At 49.4% G+C, this 13173-nt stretch overlaps 1 protein-coding gene across 1 annotated transcript; it reads right to left on the reverse strand.

Moving 5' to 3' along the window:
- Nucleotides 1-1498: 1498 nt before the first annotated feature.
- On the reverse strand, nucleotides 1499-12560 carry Tubb3 (tubulin beta 3 class III). The gene is made up of 4 exons (XM_008842139.3): nucleotides 12421-12560; nucleotides 4786-4894; nucleotides 4147-4257; nucleotides 1499-2924 (listed from the first exon to the last, which is right to left on the reverse strand). Exons 1-4 carry the CDS (start codon nucleotides 12475-12477, stop codon nucleotides 1849-1851), a joined length of 1353 nt encoding a protein of 450 aa, XP_008840361.1. The 5' UTR covers nucleotides 12478-12560; the 3' UTR covers nucleotides 1499-1848.
- Between the last annotated feature and the right edge of the window lie 613 nt (nucleotides 12561-13173).

Below are 13173 nucleotides of genomic sequence, written 5' to 3' on the forward strand. Positions count from 1 at the left end.
TCCTGCCTGAGGTGACTGAATGACTCAAGCTGGTCACCTAACAGGTGAGTGGACACCAGTATATGGCACCTCACTGGTGTGTGGGCTGCTCAAAGGGTTCCAAGAGGGAGAGTCTCGAGAACCAAACAGGAGCTGTGTAACTTTTTCTGACATAACTTTTGGAGTCTGGCAGCATCACCTCCATGAAGATGGTTCTGTCTCTCAGTTTTCCCTTACTCTAGCAAAATACCCAAAATAATCAACTGGCAAAGAGGAGTTATTTTGGTGCAGTTTTAGAGGTTGTAGTCCATATTCCTGTGGATCCATTGCCTTTTGGCCTGTGATGAGGCAGCATGTCATGGCTGAGAGTGCATAGCAGAGCAAAGTCATTTACCTCATGGTCAGGACAGAACAAGAGACAACCACTACTCATTGAAAAGATTGGGCAGTCATGCAGAAGCAACCATGGTGAACAGAGACTGACAGTCTCAGCTGCATCCCAGCAAGGAACTAGTGAGTGCTTGTCCCACAAAAGAAGTGTTGGGCCTTGCAGTTATTCCAGCCAACATCAAGGAAGTAAAAAACAAAACAAAACAACAACAAAAAACCATCTAATTAACACAGGACAAATTGCTATTTCAGGTGACCAAGTTTCAAAGAAATCTGTTTCACAGCCATAACTGAGACAACACAGCATTGCCCATTTGTTTCCTCATACAAAGCCCAGCCTACAGCAGGGCTAAGATGAGAGACATGTTATCCCTGGGCGTGTGTGCACACAGAGTTCAGAAGTTCTGTCCCAGTCCAGCTGTGCACACTCACGGTGGACCCCTAGGCAGTTGACCTTTTGGGTTTTAGCTCTTCTTCCTGAGGAGGGGAAGTGCTGGGCAGGGATCTCTGGCAATGTCACTTCCATATGCCAGAAAAAACAGACACCAGGCATTCTAAGCTATGAGAAAACTACCACTACGAGGTGCATGGAGCCAGCTCATCAATAAATCCTGTAATCCCATCTCTATGGCCCTGGCTAGCCACTTTACAAGGGCTAAGGTCCAGCCTTCCCAACACTATTTCTTATTCCCTGCCTCTCCAGTTCAGGTCTCAGGCTTCAGCTTCCTGATATGGCTGCCTGCATTTTACTTTCAGCAGAGATGAGCAGGAAGAAAGCTGAGTGTGAACCACTCTGTGGGAGACCAGAAACAATGTGGGATGCTGAGTCACAAGAGATGTGCCAGGGGTTCTGGGATGGTACTTAATCTAGGAGGCAAAGCTTCCTTCTACAGTTCTCCTCCCTCACACCCTGGCACAAGCCTTAGCCACTAGCCTAGGAGATGAGGGCTGCCCCTACCTGGCCACCCTGCCTGTTCTCGCCCCTCTAGACCCAAATAACCTTCCCAAAATAAAAAGAAATTTCATTTACACCAAATACACTTTGACTTAGTCCTGTCTAAAAAAGTAAAGAAGAAAAAGACAAAGACAAAAAAGAAAGAAATTTCCAACACCAGGTACCAGGCAGGGGTGTCCGACAGCAATAACTTTATTAAGTACCCCCGCCCCCAAATACACAACCCAGTAAAAAACAAAACAGACCATAAACAACAGGCCTGGAGCCATAATAAAACAGAGACAATGAGCAACACAAACACAGAGGTGGCCCAAATGGGGAGGACAGAGCCGAGTGGACTGGTGTGGGGTGGGGATGGCCATATATACTTAAAGACTATAGCCTGGGAGCCTTAGAGTGCCCTAATGAGCTGGTGGAAAGCAAAGCTGGGGGCAGTGTCAGTTGCTAGATGGCTCTAGGGGATAGATGCTGCTTGTCTTGGCCCTGGCTGCCACTTGGCCCCACACCCCAGCTGTGAGCGGCTTTCACTTGGGGCCCTGGGCCTCGGATTCCTCATCATCATCTTCATACATTTCACCTTCCTCCTCAGCAGTGGCATCTTGGTACTGCTGATATTCAGACACCAGGTCATTCATGTTGCTCTCTGCCTCAGTGAACTCCATCTCATCCATGCCCTCACCTGTGTACCAGTGAAGGAAGGCCTTGCGCCTGAACATTGCTGTGAACTGCTCAGAGATGCGTTTGAACAGCTCTTGGATGGCTGTGCTGTTGCCAATGAAGGTGGAGGACATTTTGAGCCCACGGGGTGGGATGTCACACACGGCTACCTTAACATTGTTAGGGATCCATTCCACAAAGTAGCTACTGTTCTTACTCTGGATGGCCAGCATCTGCTCATCTACCTCCTTCATAGACATGCGCCCACGGAAGACAGTGGCCACGGTCAGGTAGCGACCATGGCGTGGGTCACAGGCAGCCATCATGTTCTTAGCATCGAACATCTGCTGGGTGAGCTCAGGCACCGTCAGGGCACGGTACTGCTGGCTGCCCCGGGCGGTAAGAGGGGCAAAGCCAGGCATGAAGAAGTGCAGGCGGGGGAAGGGCACCATGTTGACAGCCAGCTTGCGGAGGTCAGCATTGAGCTGACCAGGGAAGCGCAGAGAGGTGGTGACTCCACTCATGGTAGCTGACACAAGGTGGTTGAGGTCCCCGTAGGTGGGTGTGGCCAGCTTGAGGGTGCGGAAGCAGATATCATAGAGGGCCTCATTGTCAATGCAGTAGGTCTCATCAGTGTTTTCCACCAGCTGGTGGATGGACAGGGTGGCGTTGTAGGGCTCCACCACAGTGTCTGAAACTTTGGGTGAGGGGACCACACTGAAGGTGTTCATGATGCGATCAGGGTACTCCTCACGTACCTTGCTGATGAGCAGTGTGCCCATACCTGAGCCCGTGCCCCCACCCAGTGAGTGTGTCAGTTGGAAGCCCTGTAGACAGTCACAGTTCTCGCACTCCTTCCGCACAACATCGAGAACTGAGTCCACCAGCTCTGCACCCTCAGTATAGTGCCCTTTGGCCCAGTTGTTGCCAGCCCCACTCTGACCTGTAGAGAGGAAAGAGGCAGATAACAGGCAGAGGTCAAGGGTCTATAGTCCAGACCTCCAGGAAGGACCCAACAACCCCAGAAGAAAGCTGGCTTCCTTGCTTTTTTTCTACAAATTTATACCATGGAGAACACACCTTTTCACCCAACTCTGGGCATCACTGTTGAGTGCTGGGGAACCTGTTTTGGACAAGGTGCTTTAGACAGGGAATGGAGAACCTGGGATCAGATCAGACCTTGCAATCTCTCAAGGACATCCTGGATGAATAGGTCAGCCTTCCTCTCTGATCTGCTGGGAGCTTGAAGGGAGATAACAGCTGCCCTTGTTCAGCCACCCTGCTTGTACGTCTCATCTCTTTAGAGCCAAATAATCCTCTTTTCCAGAATGGAAAAAACCTCTAGTATCAAACATGTGTAAACCACAGACTATCCTTTGTAGCTCAGGACTGGTTGAGAAATGGCACCTACCAGTTGGATGCTAGAACCTTTTTTTCATTTGGGGTGTGTGTGTGTGTGTGTGTGTGTGTGTATGTGTATGTGTGTACATGTGCCATGGTGCACATGTGAAGGTCAGAAGACAACTTGCTGGAGTTGATTCTGTCTACCCTGTGGGTTCTGGGGATCAAACTTAGATCATCAGGTTTGGCAGCAACACCTTTACCTGCTGAGCCATCTTGCTGGCTCTTGGTGCTGGGGTCTAGAAGGCAAAAGTGAGGAGATACTGTCTTTCTGTGTCTAGGTAAGCCTTAAGGACCTACCACTAGAAATAGGTTCAAGGACACCCTGATCCCTTGACAGAAACTCATAAACCTGAGTCTTCTGGAGACCCCCACTTTGGTCCCACAAATCCCAAATGCTGCTTAAAAGGTGTGAGTGAGTAATCCCAGAATTCAGGAGGCAGAGGCAGGCGGATCTCTATAAGGGGTCTAGATAGCAAGTGTCAGGTCATCTGGGACTACAGGGAAATGCTGTCTCAAAAACAAAAGAAAACAAAAACACAACAACAAAAAGAAAATCCACCATGTAAGTGGGCTGTTTCCTACACAACACTCTTTTTGTCTGGACCACCAATACCCACTATAAAATGGGTCGCTTTTACTCTGCATGGTCCCAGTGAGAGGTGCTGACTTCAACTCCTTTCTGAAAATCTGTGTCCATCTGTTGACCTGGGTTTTCCAGGCCCATGGTGCTGTCATCAGAGCCTGGATCAGGGGAAACTTACCAAAGATAAAGTTGTCAGGCCTAAACAGGTGCCCAAATGCCCCAGACCGGACGCTGTCCATGGTTCCAGGCTCCAGGTCCACCAGAATGGCCCTGGGCACATACTTGTGAGCTGAGGGGAGAGAAGAGTCAGTGATGTTGGTCATAGGGTCAGGGACTCTACCTGCTCCCCCCTCAAATCCTTCCTTTAACCCACCAGTCTCCTATTTTCACCTTAAGAGCTGGGGCTTGTGTCATAGGCACAGACCCATGGTAAACTCTGGCCTGGCCATGTGTGTAACCAGAACAGGCAGGATTGTCACATGTCCTGGAGGATGTGTTAATAATGTATTAGTTTGTTATGGAAATTATTTTGTATTAGTTGCCAAGTAGCCCCAACCAAGCCCCCAGGTGGCCTCTGCTCTGTATACATCTCTAAGATGCATCAACTGGCCTCTTGCCCATCCCTGGACATGCAAAGTCATCATCATCAAATACATTTACATAAAACTCCATAGTGGCTGTTCTGTGAGTTTGGATGTCTATTCTTCAATCACACCCACTGGCCTCAATTAATGGAGGCAAAGATGTGAATGCTAGGATTCTATAAACCCAGGGGCCCTCCTAACCAGGGTCAGGATGGGTGTGGAGTGATACTCACAAGAGGCCTCATTGTAGTACACACTGATACGTTCTAGCTGTAGGTCTGAGTCCCCCACATAGTTGCCACTGGGGTCTATGCCGTGCTCATCACTGATGACCTCCCAGAACTGCAACAAGGGTAGTAGAAAAGGCTCAGAAAAGGGCTGTGACCCTGGATAGGCCCTTTCCCTTTTGAAGTCTAAAAGCTCTCAGTGCAAAATTTGAACCCTGGTCACATACTAGACCCATTGAGAGCTTTATAAAGGAGTAAAAATGCACACCTACCCTCTACATATCTGGCTAACATTACTAGACCCCCGGAGTGGACCAGAGCTCAGTCCACACAGTCAGATTCCTAGACCCAGCCCTATACTGGTGGGCAAAAGCACAAATATCCCATGGAGTAGTTTTATTCTTTCTTTAGCTGTCCAAAGCAGGTGGTAGAGAAGGACACAGACTAGATCCAACATCAGGTTCTCAGCTACTGTATGTGACTTTCAAGTGCCAGTGCAAGCCATGTACACTTGAGGGTCCAGCAGTACCTGGCATATCATTGGCCCCAGGCAATGTGACTCGCAGAGACCTTGGGATGCAGTTTCATCTAGCACTCCCAACTGCATCTGCAGAGGGGCTAAATGCATCCTCGGTGGAGAATGACTTGCCTGAGGTCATGCAGCCTATCCAGGTAGAACCTGGCAACACCCAGGATCATGCTGCACCTACTTGTCTCCCCTTGGGCAAGACCACAATGCTCCTTGTACACTGCTCCCATTACTGCAGCAAAGCAAGACATCACAGGGTATGGCCTAGATTCTGGGTTCACAGCTGCCCCACAAGGGTTCTCTGTGCCCTGGTGTTGTCTATACAATGGGCTTGATAACAACAGATTCTGGTGAGAACACAATCTACAGAGAGCATAGGAGAGTTGTGGCAGATAGTCAGTGCTACACAGGACTAAGTACATACACACAGAGATTCCCCTAGAGGGAAAGAAGGCCTACAGAGTCTATCAGGCCAGCAGAAGCCTCCCAGAACTGAGAAACCCTTCCTCATCACCTATTCCTTACTCCTCAGAGCAGGACAGGAATGACTTGCAGATGTGTTGAAGGCCTGAAGGAACAAAGGGCTTCTACATGAGAGTCATGTGGAAGAAAATATTGCTCAATGTTGAAATCAAGTTAGAAAACAGTTTATATGTCTTTGACAGAGCTGTGACTGGGGACATGATCTTGGGCTAGCAGAAAGACTTTTCTCACTTGCTAGCCTTTGGTATTAGAGTTTTATTATGTGTACATTACCTTTTTTATTTATTTATTTATTTATTTATTTATTCATTTATTCATTTATCTCCCTGTAGCCCCAGCTGTCCTGGAACTCACTATTTAGAGCAAAAAAAAAAAACTCACAGAGATCCACCTGCCTCTGCTTCCCAAGTGCTGGGATTAGAGGTGTGTGCCACCACCTCTGGCTTAGCTTTATTTATTTTAAAAAAGACTAGGTAGCCAGACAAGGTGGCACACGCCTTTAGTCCCAGCACTTGGGAGGCAGAGGCAGGTGGAGCTCTGTGAGTTGAAGGCCAGCCTGGGCTACATAGTAAATTCCAGACCAGCTGGGGGTCCAGGGAGACCCTGTCTCAAAAAAAAAAAAAAGAGTAGTTAAAATAATTCTTAAAAGCCTGAAGAACTTGAACCAAATCATTTAAAAACACACAGGGGTCTAGCAACTCATCCTGAGGGACTTAAATCCCCTTAGAGGTGGAGTTACAGGCAGTTGTGAGCTACCTGACTTGAGTGCTGGGAACCAAACTCAGGTCTTCTGTGAGAATAGCACATGAGGTATGCTGGTCATGGTGGTTCATGCCTTTAATCCCAACAATTAGGAGGCAGGGGCAGGCGGATCTCTGAGTTCAAAGCTAGCCTGGTCTACATAGCAAGTTCTAGGTCAGCTGGGGCTACAGGGAGACCCTGTCTCAAAAAAAAATAGTACATGCTGTTCACTCTCCAACTCCTCTTTTGAATAGTTTTGTCATTTCTAAATTTTATTCTTTTCTGCATTGTGTGTTGATTTATCCATTCATTCATACTTCCTCCCTTCCTTTCCTGTTTTTTTTTTTTTTTTTTTTTTTTTTTTTTTTTTTTTTTTAGGTCTCCCTGTAGCTGCAGCTGGCCTGGATTCACTAATGGAGACCAAGCTGGTCTCAAACTCACAGAGAACCGCCTGCCTCTGCCTCCGGAGAGGCCACCACGCCCAGCAACCTGTCTCTCTTTCTATGAGAAAGCCTGTATTCCAGGCTGGCCTTGAACTCACTATGTAGCCAAGATGAGGTTGAACCTCTGATCCTCTACCTCCTGAGTGCTGGGATTACAGGCATGCACCACCACATCCAGTTTATAAGGTGCTGGGGATCAAATCCAGGGCTTTGTGTATACTAGGTAAATACTCTACCAACTTAGCTACATTACCAACCCCAAACATATGTTATTTTATTTTTTTTTTTTAGATAGGGTCTCAATATATAGTCCTGGCTGGCCCAGAATACATTATGTAGAACAGACTGGCCTCAAACTCAGAGTTCTACCTGCCTCTGCTTCCTAAGTGCTAGGATTAAAGTTATGCACCACCATGCCCAGTACATGTTAATTTTTTAGTTGGGGAAGCAAAAACAGAAATAAGGGACTGAAGAACTGGCTCAGTGGCGAAAAGCACCAGCTGCCTTTGCAGAGGATCCTGGTTTGGTTCCCAGCACCCACATGGCAGCTAACAACCATCCTTAATTCCAGTTCCAGGGGATCTGACGCCCTCTTCTGATCTCTGTGGATACTACGTGCCATGGGTGCATTTACATACATGCAGACAATACACTCATATACATAAAATAAAAATAAATACACCAGGTGTGGTGGCACATGCCTTTAATTCCAGCACTTGGGAGAACTCTGTGAGTCTGAGGCCAGCCTGGTCTACCTAGTGAGTTCCAGACCAGCTGGGGCTACAGGGAGACCATGTCTCAAAAAAGACAAACAAAACAAAACAAAAAATAAAACATAAATAGATCAGAGTCATTAGGACCTGGTCTTGCTGCTTGTCCCATAGGCTAACTCAGGAAACTCTCAATTCAGTTGCTAGCATTCTCTGAGCCAGTGGTTTAGCTCACATAATCCTGGACATCTAGTTTCTAGCTTAGGACTCCCATAGCCACCAACCTTTGCAGGAAGAGCTCAACATCATGTGAGAAACAATCACTGTGCTATCCACAAATCTACTAATTTCTTAAAAGTAGGCCTCCTAGGGGCTGGAGAGATGGCTCAGCAGTTAAGAACACTGAGTGTTCTTGCAGAAGACCTGGGTTCAAATCCCAACATCCACATGGCAGCTAACAACTGTCTGTAATTCCAGTTTCAGGGGATCTGACCACCTCTTCTGTCCTCCTCGGGCATTGCACGACGTGGGTGCACTTACCTACATGCAGGCAATACACGCATACACATAAAATAAAAATAATATTTTTTTTACAAAAAGTAGGTCTCCCAAGGAGGTAGACAACTCTTACATGTAAGGTAGATCTGAAAGTCATAGCTATGAGTGATTATCCCAGGCCTGAAAAGAAAGCTTTTAGCAGATATGGGCTTCATTTATTAAAGTCTTAGGTGTTATATAAAATTTTAAAGCCTGGAGTTGGGGATGTTGCTCAGTTGGTAGAGTACTTGCCTGGCATGCACAAAGCCCTGGGTTCAATGCACTTAGGAGGTAGAGGCAGGAAGATTAGAAGTGTTCATGGTCATCATAATCTACAAAGGGAGTTTGAGGCCAGCCTGGGCTACATGAGCTCCTGTCTTTACACACACACACAAAGTTCTAAAATCAAATGTATAGGTAACTTAAATGAAACAGTCCGGAATATAGAAAAAAATGTATCCCAGACATTTCCAGACTGGGGGAGACTTCTCACTGTCTATCCTTGGTACTGTTGAGGGATAGCACTGGACAGGGGAGGTAATTAAATGGCAAGTTACATAAACTGGATCTCAGACTGAAGCAGGAGGATAACTGTGAGTTCAAAAATCAGCCTAGACTACACAGTAGGGGCCTACCTCAAAAAAACACAAACAAAAAAAAAGGGGGCTGGAGAGATGGCTCAGCAGTTAAGAACTCTGACTGTTCTTGCAGAAGACTGGGTTCAATTCCCAGCACCCACATGGCAGCTAACAACGGTCTGTAACTCCAGTTCCAGGGGATCCGACACCCTCTTCTGTCCTCCCCAAGCACTGCATGAAACAGGTGCACTTACATACATGTAGGCATAACACTCATAAGACATAAAATAAAAATAATAAATAATTTAAAAAAAATTTTTTTTTGCAGGGAGTGATGTGTATGCCTTTAATCCCAGCAGTCATTAGGTAAAGGCAGGCAGATCTCTGCAAGGTTGAGGCCAGCCTGGTCTACATAGTAAGTTCCAGGCCAGCCAGTGCTATACAGTGAAAGACCCTGTCTTTTAAAAAAAAAAATCAATTAAATAAGCCTTATCACTAAAATATTATTACATAGCATATCTAATAAGCAATTGAATAAAATTCAGAAAATTAAGTAGCATCTGTACAGAAAAGGAAGCCACCGGGTGTGGTGAACCCAAGATCCTGGCCCAGTTTCCCTCAGACCCCCTCCTTTAAACAGGGGATGCAGCTGTTCATGGTGCCGCTGTCTGCGGTGCTGACCCTCTTTAGGAACAGGTCTCTGAGGACAGCAGGTGGTAGGACAGGAGCCGAAGACAAGTTGGGGATGAATGACTCTGGCAGGAAGGCCCAGGATCCCCCACAGATGCCCAAGCCCCCTCGAACTCCGAGTGCCCCTCCCCTTCTGGGTGAGGTGGAGACACAGTCATCCCATTGGCTCTCAGATGGATCCGCCCTCCAGAGGCCCCACCTAACAGAAGGGGGTTGCCACAATTGATACTCTTGCTGGCAGCTGGCTGAGCCCAGACAAAGGCACCCTAAAGATCTTTCCAGAGGGCCCCAGGACTGCCTTGCCCCTCTATGGCAGAATGGAGCCAGGACCTCAGGCCTCAGCAAAGAGAACAATAAGGGTGGCCCAGTCACAACTGTACCTGTTTGTAGGGGCATGAGTCACCACCCATCCTGACATGTCCTTACACACCTAGACCAAGATTCTTGCCTTGCCCAAACCTGTGGTGTGATCCCAGGCAAGTCACTCAACTTTCAGGAGCTTCAGTTTTCTCAGCCTTGAGAGAGGGTAATACCCATATCATATACTTTTAAGAGTACACTAGACCCAGTGCTTTAACACACTCACAAGTAGTAATAATCTGATGAGTTGCTAAAGTATCCCTGCTCCCAAGTATTATCTCCTAGCCACAGAACTCTCTTCCCGTCTCTACCCCATCCATACCCTCACCCAGATACCTCCCTAGAGCCAATGGCCTTTTGTGCTGATAGGTACCATCCAAGGACTAATAAGCAAGAAAACAGCCCCTTTTGCCCACTCCCTCAGTTACTTCAAGCAGGGAAAAGCTACCCCCACTGCAGCTGGAACTAGGGACCCTACAGATCTATTAGCAGGAAGTTAATTTGGTCAAGGAACTTCATGTTGTTTGGGACAAATGCTAAACAGGTCCATCTCCCACAGGGCCTAGCTTTTTAGTCTGGTCTCTGGGGACTTTCCAGGTTAGGGGAGTAGGATGGAACTGCTAAAATGCCTCGCACTGATTACCATGTGGGAAAGCACTGGAAAAGGAAGACACTGTCTAATGAAAATTTACCCATTGCTTGCATTGTTAAAGAGGGTTAGATATTTGCCAGGCGTGGTGGTGCACGCCTTCAGTCCCAGCACTCGGGAGGCAGAGGCAGGCGCATCTCCGTGAGTTCGAGGCCAGCCTGGTCTCCATTAGCGAATCCAGGCCAGCTGCAGCTACAGGGAGACCTTATCTCAAAAAGACGCCCCCCCCAAAAAGGGGGGGATTAGATATAAAAAAAACCAAAAGAATAAAAGTAATGGGAAAATCTAAGGGCCACAGTGCTGAGAAGCAGAACAAATCTCAACCAAATCCAGCACTCAGGCTTCTTCTGCACTCCACAGAACCTCAAGAAGAGCCTGGGTGTGGATCTGACTTCTGGGCCCTTAACTCTTGCTAGACAGGAGCCCCAGTGGGGTTACACTGCTGAGTCAGTCCCAGCATAGGCGGGTTACCAAATAGGCCTTGGGGCTGCCAATCTTCCTTCCCCCACTCACCCCTAGCCTTTCCTGGAGCAGATGTTCAGGGTAGGCCTGCAACCTGTGACCACATTAATGAGCCTTCAACTCTCCCTTCAGGCCAGGGCAGCTGTCAGCCATTGCCCCAGGAGTCCTGATTTGATCTGAGGCTCCAGCCCCAGGTTTCCCCTCCCCCAGTTCCCCTTCTAGAGCAGGAACAGCTGTCTCCTCCCTGATTAGGGAGTCTCCTTGGCACTGCCTTCCCCTACCCCCAACCAGTGGCACCTCCACCCTAGAGTCAAACTTGCAATTTACATGTCAGCCACGTGGCTGCCCCAGCCTGTGGTAATTAGCTTTTTTGTTCCAGCCTGGTTTCTATGGCAACAGCCTCCAGAGGCAGTCTTTGCTTGCTCCCCTCCCCTCCAGGACCTGTCTCCCCACCTCCTCTGGGAACTAGCTAGCCATCCCTGAGCTAGGTCCAGCATCTATCCAGACAAAGCTCCTTCTCATATTATTCAGAGACGCTTCAGGCAGCAGGCCCCACCCACCCAGACCCAGCCCAACCTCAGGTTGGGTTTCTGCAGGGGCCAAGTGGGCAGTCAGCTCTGTCTTCCACTTGCCGTGTGACCTTGGGCAAGGAACAGCCTCCCAGGACTTTGAAACAGAACAGCTACTTCACTAATCAGGAGAGGGATGCAGAATCGCTGCACCAACACCTTTTCCTGTCTCAGTCTCAACACCTGGAGGTGGCTAAAAATAGAGAAGAAAGTCTTCGGGTGTGATACAGCTCTCCAAGCTGCTCCTGCAGCCAGGCTTTGTTCTGTGCTCATTACCAAGTAGGAGGCCTTGAAGGACACAGTGGTGGATGGGGGCTTCACCCAGGTAAGTAGAGCCCAGTTCTGGAACAAGGTCACCGGAGTCCAAACCCAAACCCTCCAACAAAGGAACAGGGTGGGGCTAGGAAGCTGAGGGTAGTCTGTGGAATGTTGAGGCAGTGAGGGCCGCCCTGCTCCTGGAAGACCATCGGGTTCTCCAGTGGGGGATTAGGCATATACAGTCATTATGGCTTTAGGGGAGAACCCCACCCAAAATTGCCCGCCACACCCATTTCACTCAAGGCTAAGCGGCATCCTCAAAGAGGGCCACGCCCAGACTATCCCCCCCTCTCCCCGCAACTACTGGCTCCCTGGTGGGGGCACGCTGAGTGGATGGTACTGATGATCAGCGGGGTTGCCCCCAGGCCACCTGCGGCAACTCGGGCGTGAATAAAGTGACACATGTGGGGGAAGCAGAATGAGGACCCCGGGGTCCCTTGTCATCCAGCGCCAGACTGGGCTCTTCCCTTTGTTAGGTCGGCCACCGGAGCGCGGCTTTTCCCTCCCTCCCTCCCTCCCTCCCTGGGGCTGGCGCCCGAGGGGACGCAAAACGCTGGACGACGCGGCCTCACCTTGGCCCCTATTTGGTTGCCGCACTGACCGGCCTGGATGTGCACGATCTCCCTCATGTTGGCTGCAGGCGAATAGGATGGGATGCGAGCGGACAGCAAGCTGCGGAGGATTGGCGGCCCCCGCCGCGCCCTCTTATAGCGGCGGCCCCGCCCCCGCTGGCTGACGTCAGAGCTGCCGGCCAATGTGGAGGCGCCTCCGCAAAATGCCGCAGACTCTGCAGCATCAGCACCGCGTTGCGCTCCGCCTGCACAATGCAGAGACTGCCTAGCCGCGCCTTCGGAGGAGGGGCCGCCGTGGGACCGTGGGCTCTGGGGACAATAGAGCCATGGCCCTTAGCGCTCCACCCCAGCAGCTACCCTCGCGATTCCATTCCAGCCGGAACCCCACCCTCAGCTTTGTGAGGAGGATCTTTCTTCCTCACTTGCGTGCAAGGACCAAGCCCCATATTCTCAGGTCCGGGTCTGGTGGCAGAAAGGTACTCTGAATTTGCCAGGTCCCATGGGGTGGGCGAGGCAGGGAAAGCTGGAACCACCCTGAGCTCGCCGTGCGGAACAGGGAGGGAAACGCAAGTCAGGAGGCTGGTGGGTTATGAGTCCAACTCTGAAGTCATTGTTCTCTGCGGGAGAGGGGCTATCAGCCCCTTATTCCTCAAGGAACTGCTGTGTGGGTGCAGATGTTCTTGAGATACGACGATGTTACATACCCCAAGCGTGCCCAGCACCTCGCAAGTGCCCCTGTTCCATGAATACCCG

The sequence above is a fragment of the Nannospalax galili genome, unplaced genomic scaffold (genome assembly GCF_000622305.1).
Source record: "Nannospalax galili isolate Female #2095 unplaced genomic scaffold, S.galili_v1.0 scaffold2660, whole genome shotgun sequence".
Lineage (NCBI taxonomy): Eukaryota > Metazoa > Chordata > Mammalia > Rodentia > Spalacidae > Nannospalax > Nannospalax galili.

Excerpts from the sequence above, each read along its gene's own strand:
- Tubb3 (XM_008842139.3), bottom strand. The coding sequence starts at position 12,477 with ATGAGGGAGATCGTGCACATCCAGGCCGGTCAGTGCGGCAACCAAATA. Across the intron at positions 4,895-12,420 it reads GCAACCAAATAGGGGCCAAG|TTCTGGGAGGTCATCAGTGA; the intron begins GTGAGGCCGCGT and ends CCCTTGTTGCAG. Across the intron at positions 2,925-4,146 it reads GCCTGACAACTTTATCTTTG|GTCAGAGTGGGGCTGGCAAC; the intron begins GTAAGTTTCCCC and ends TCCTCTCTACAG.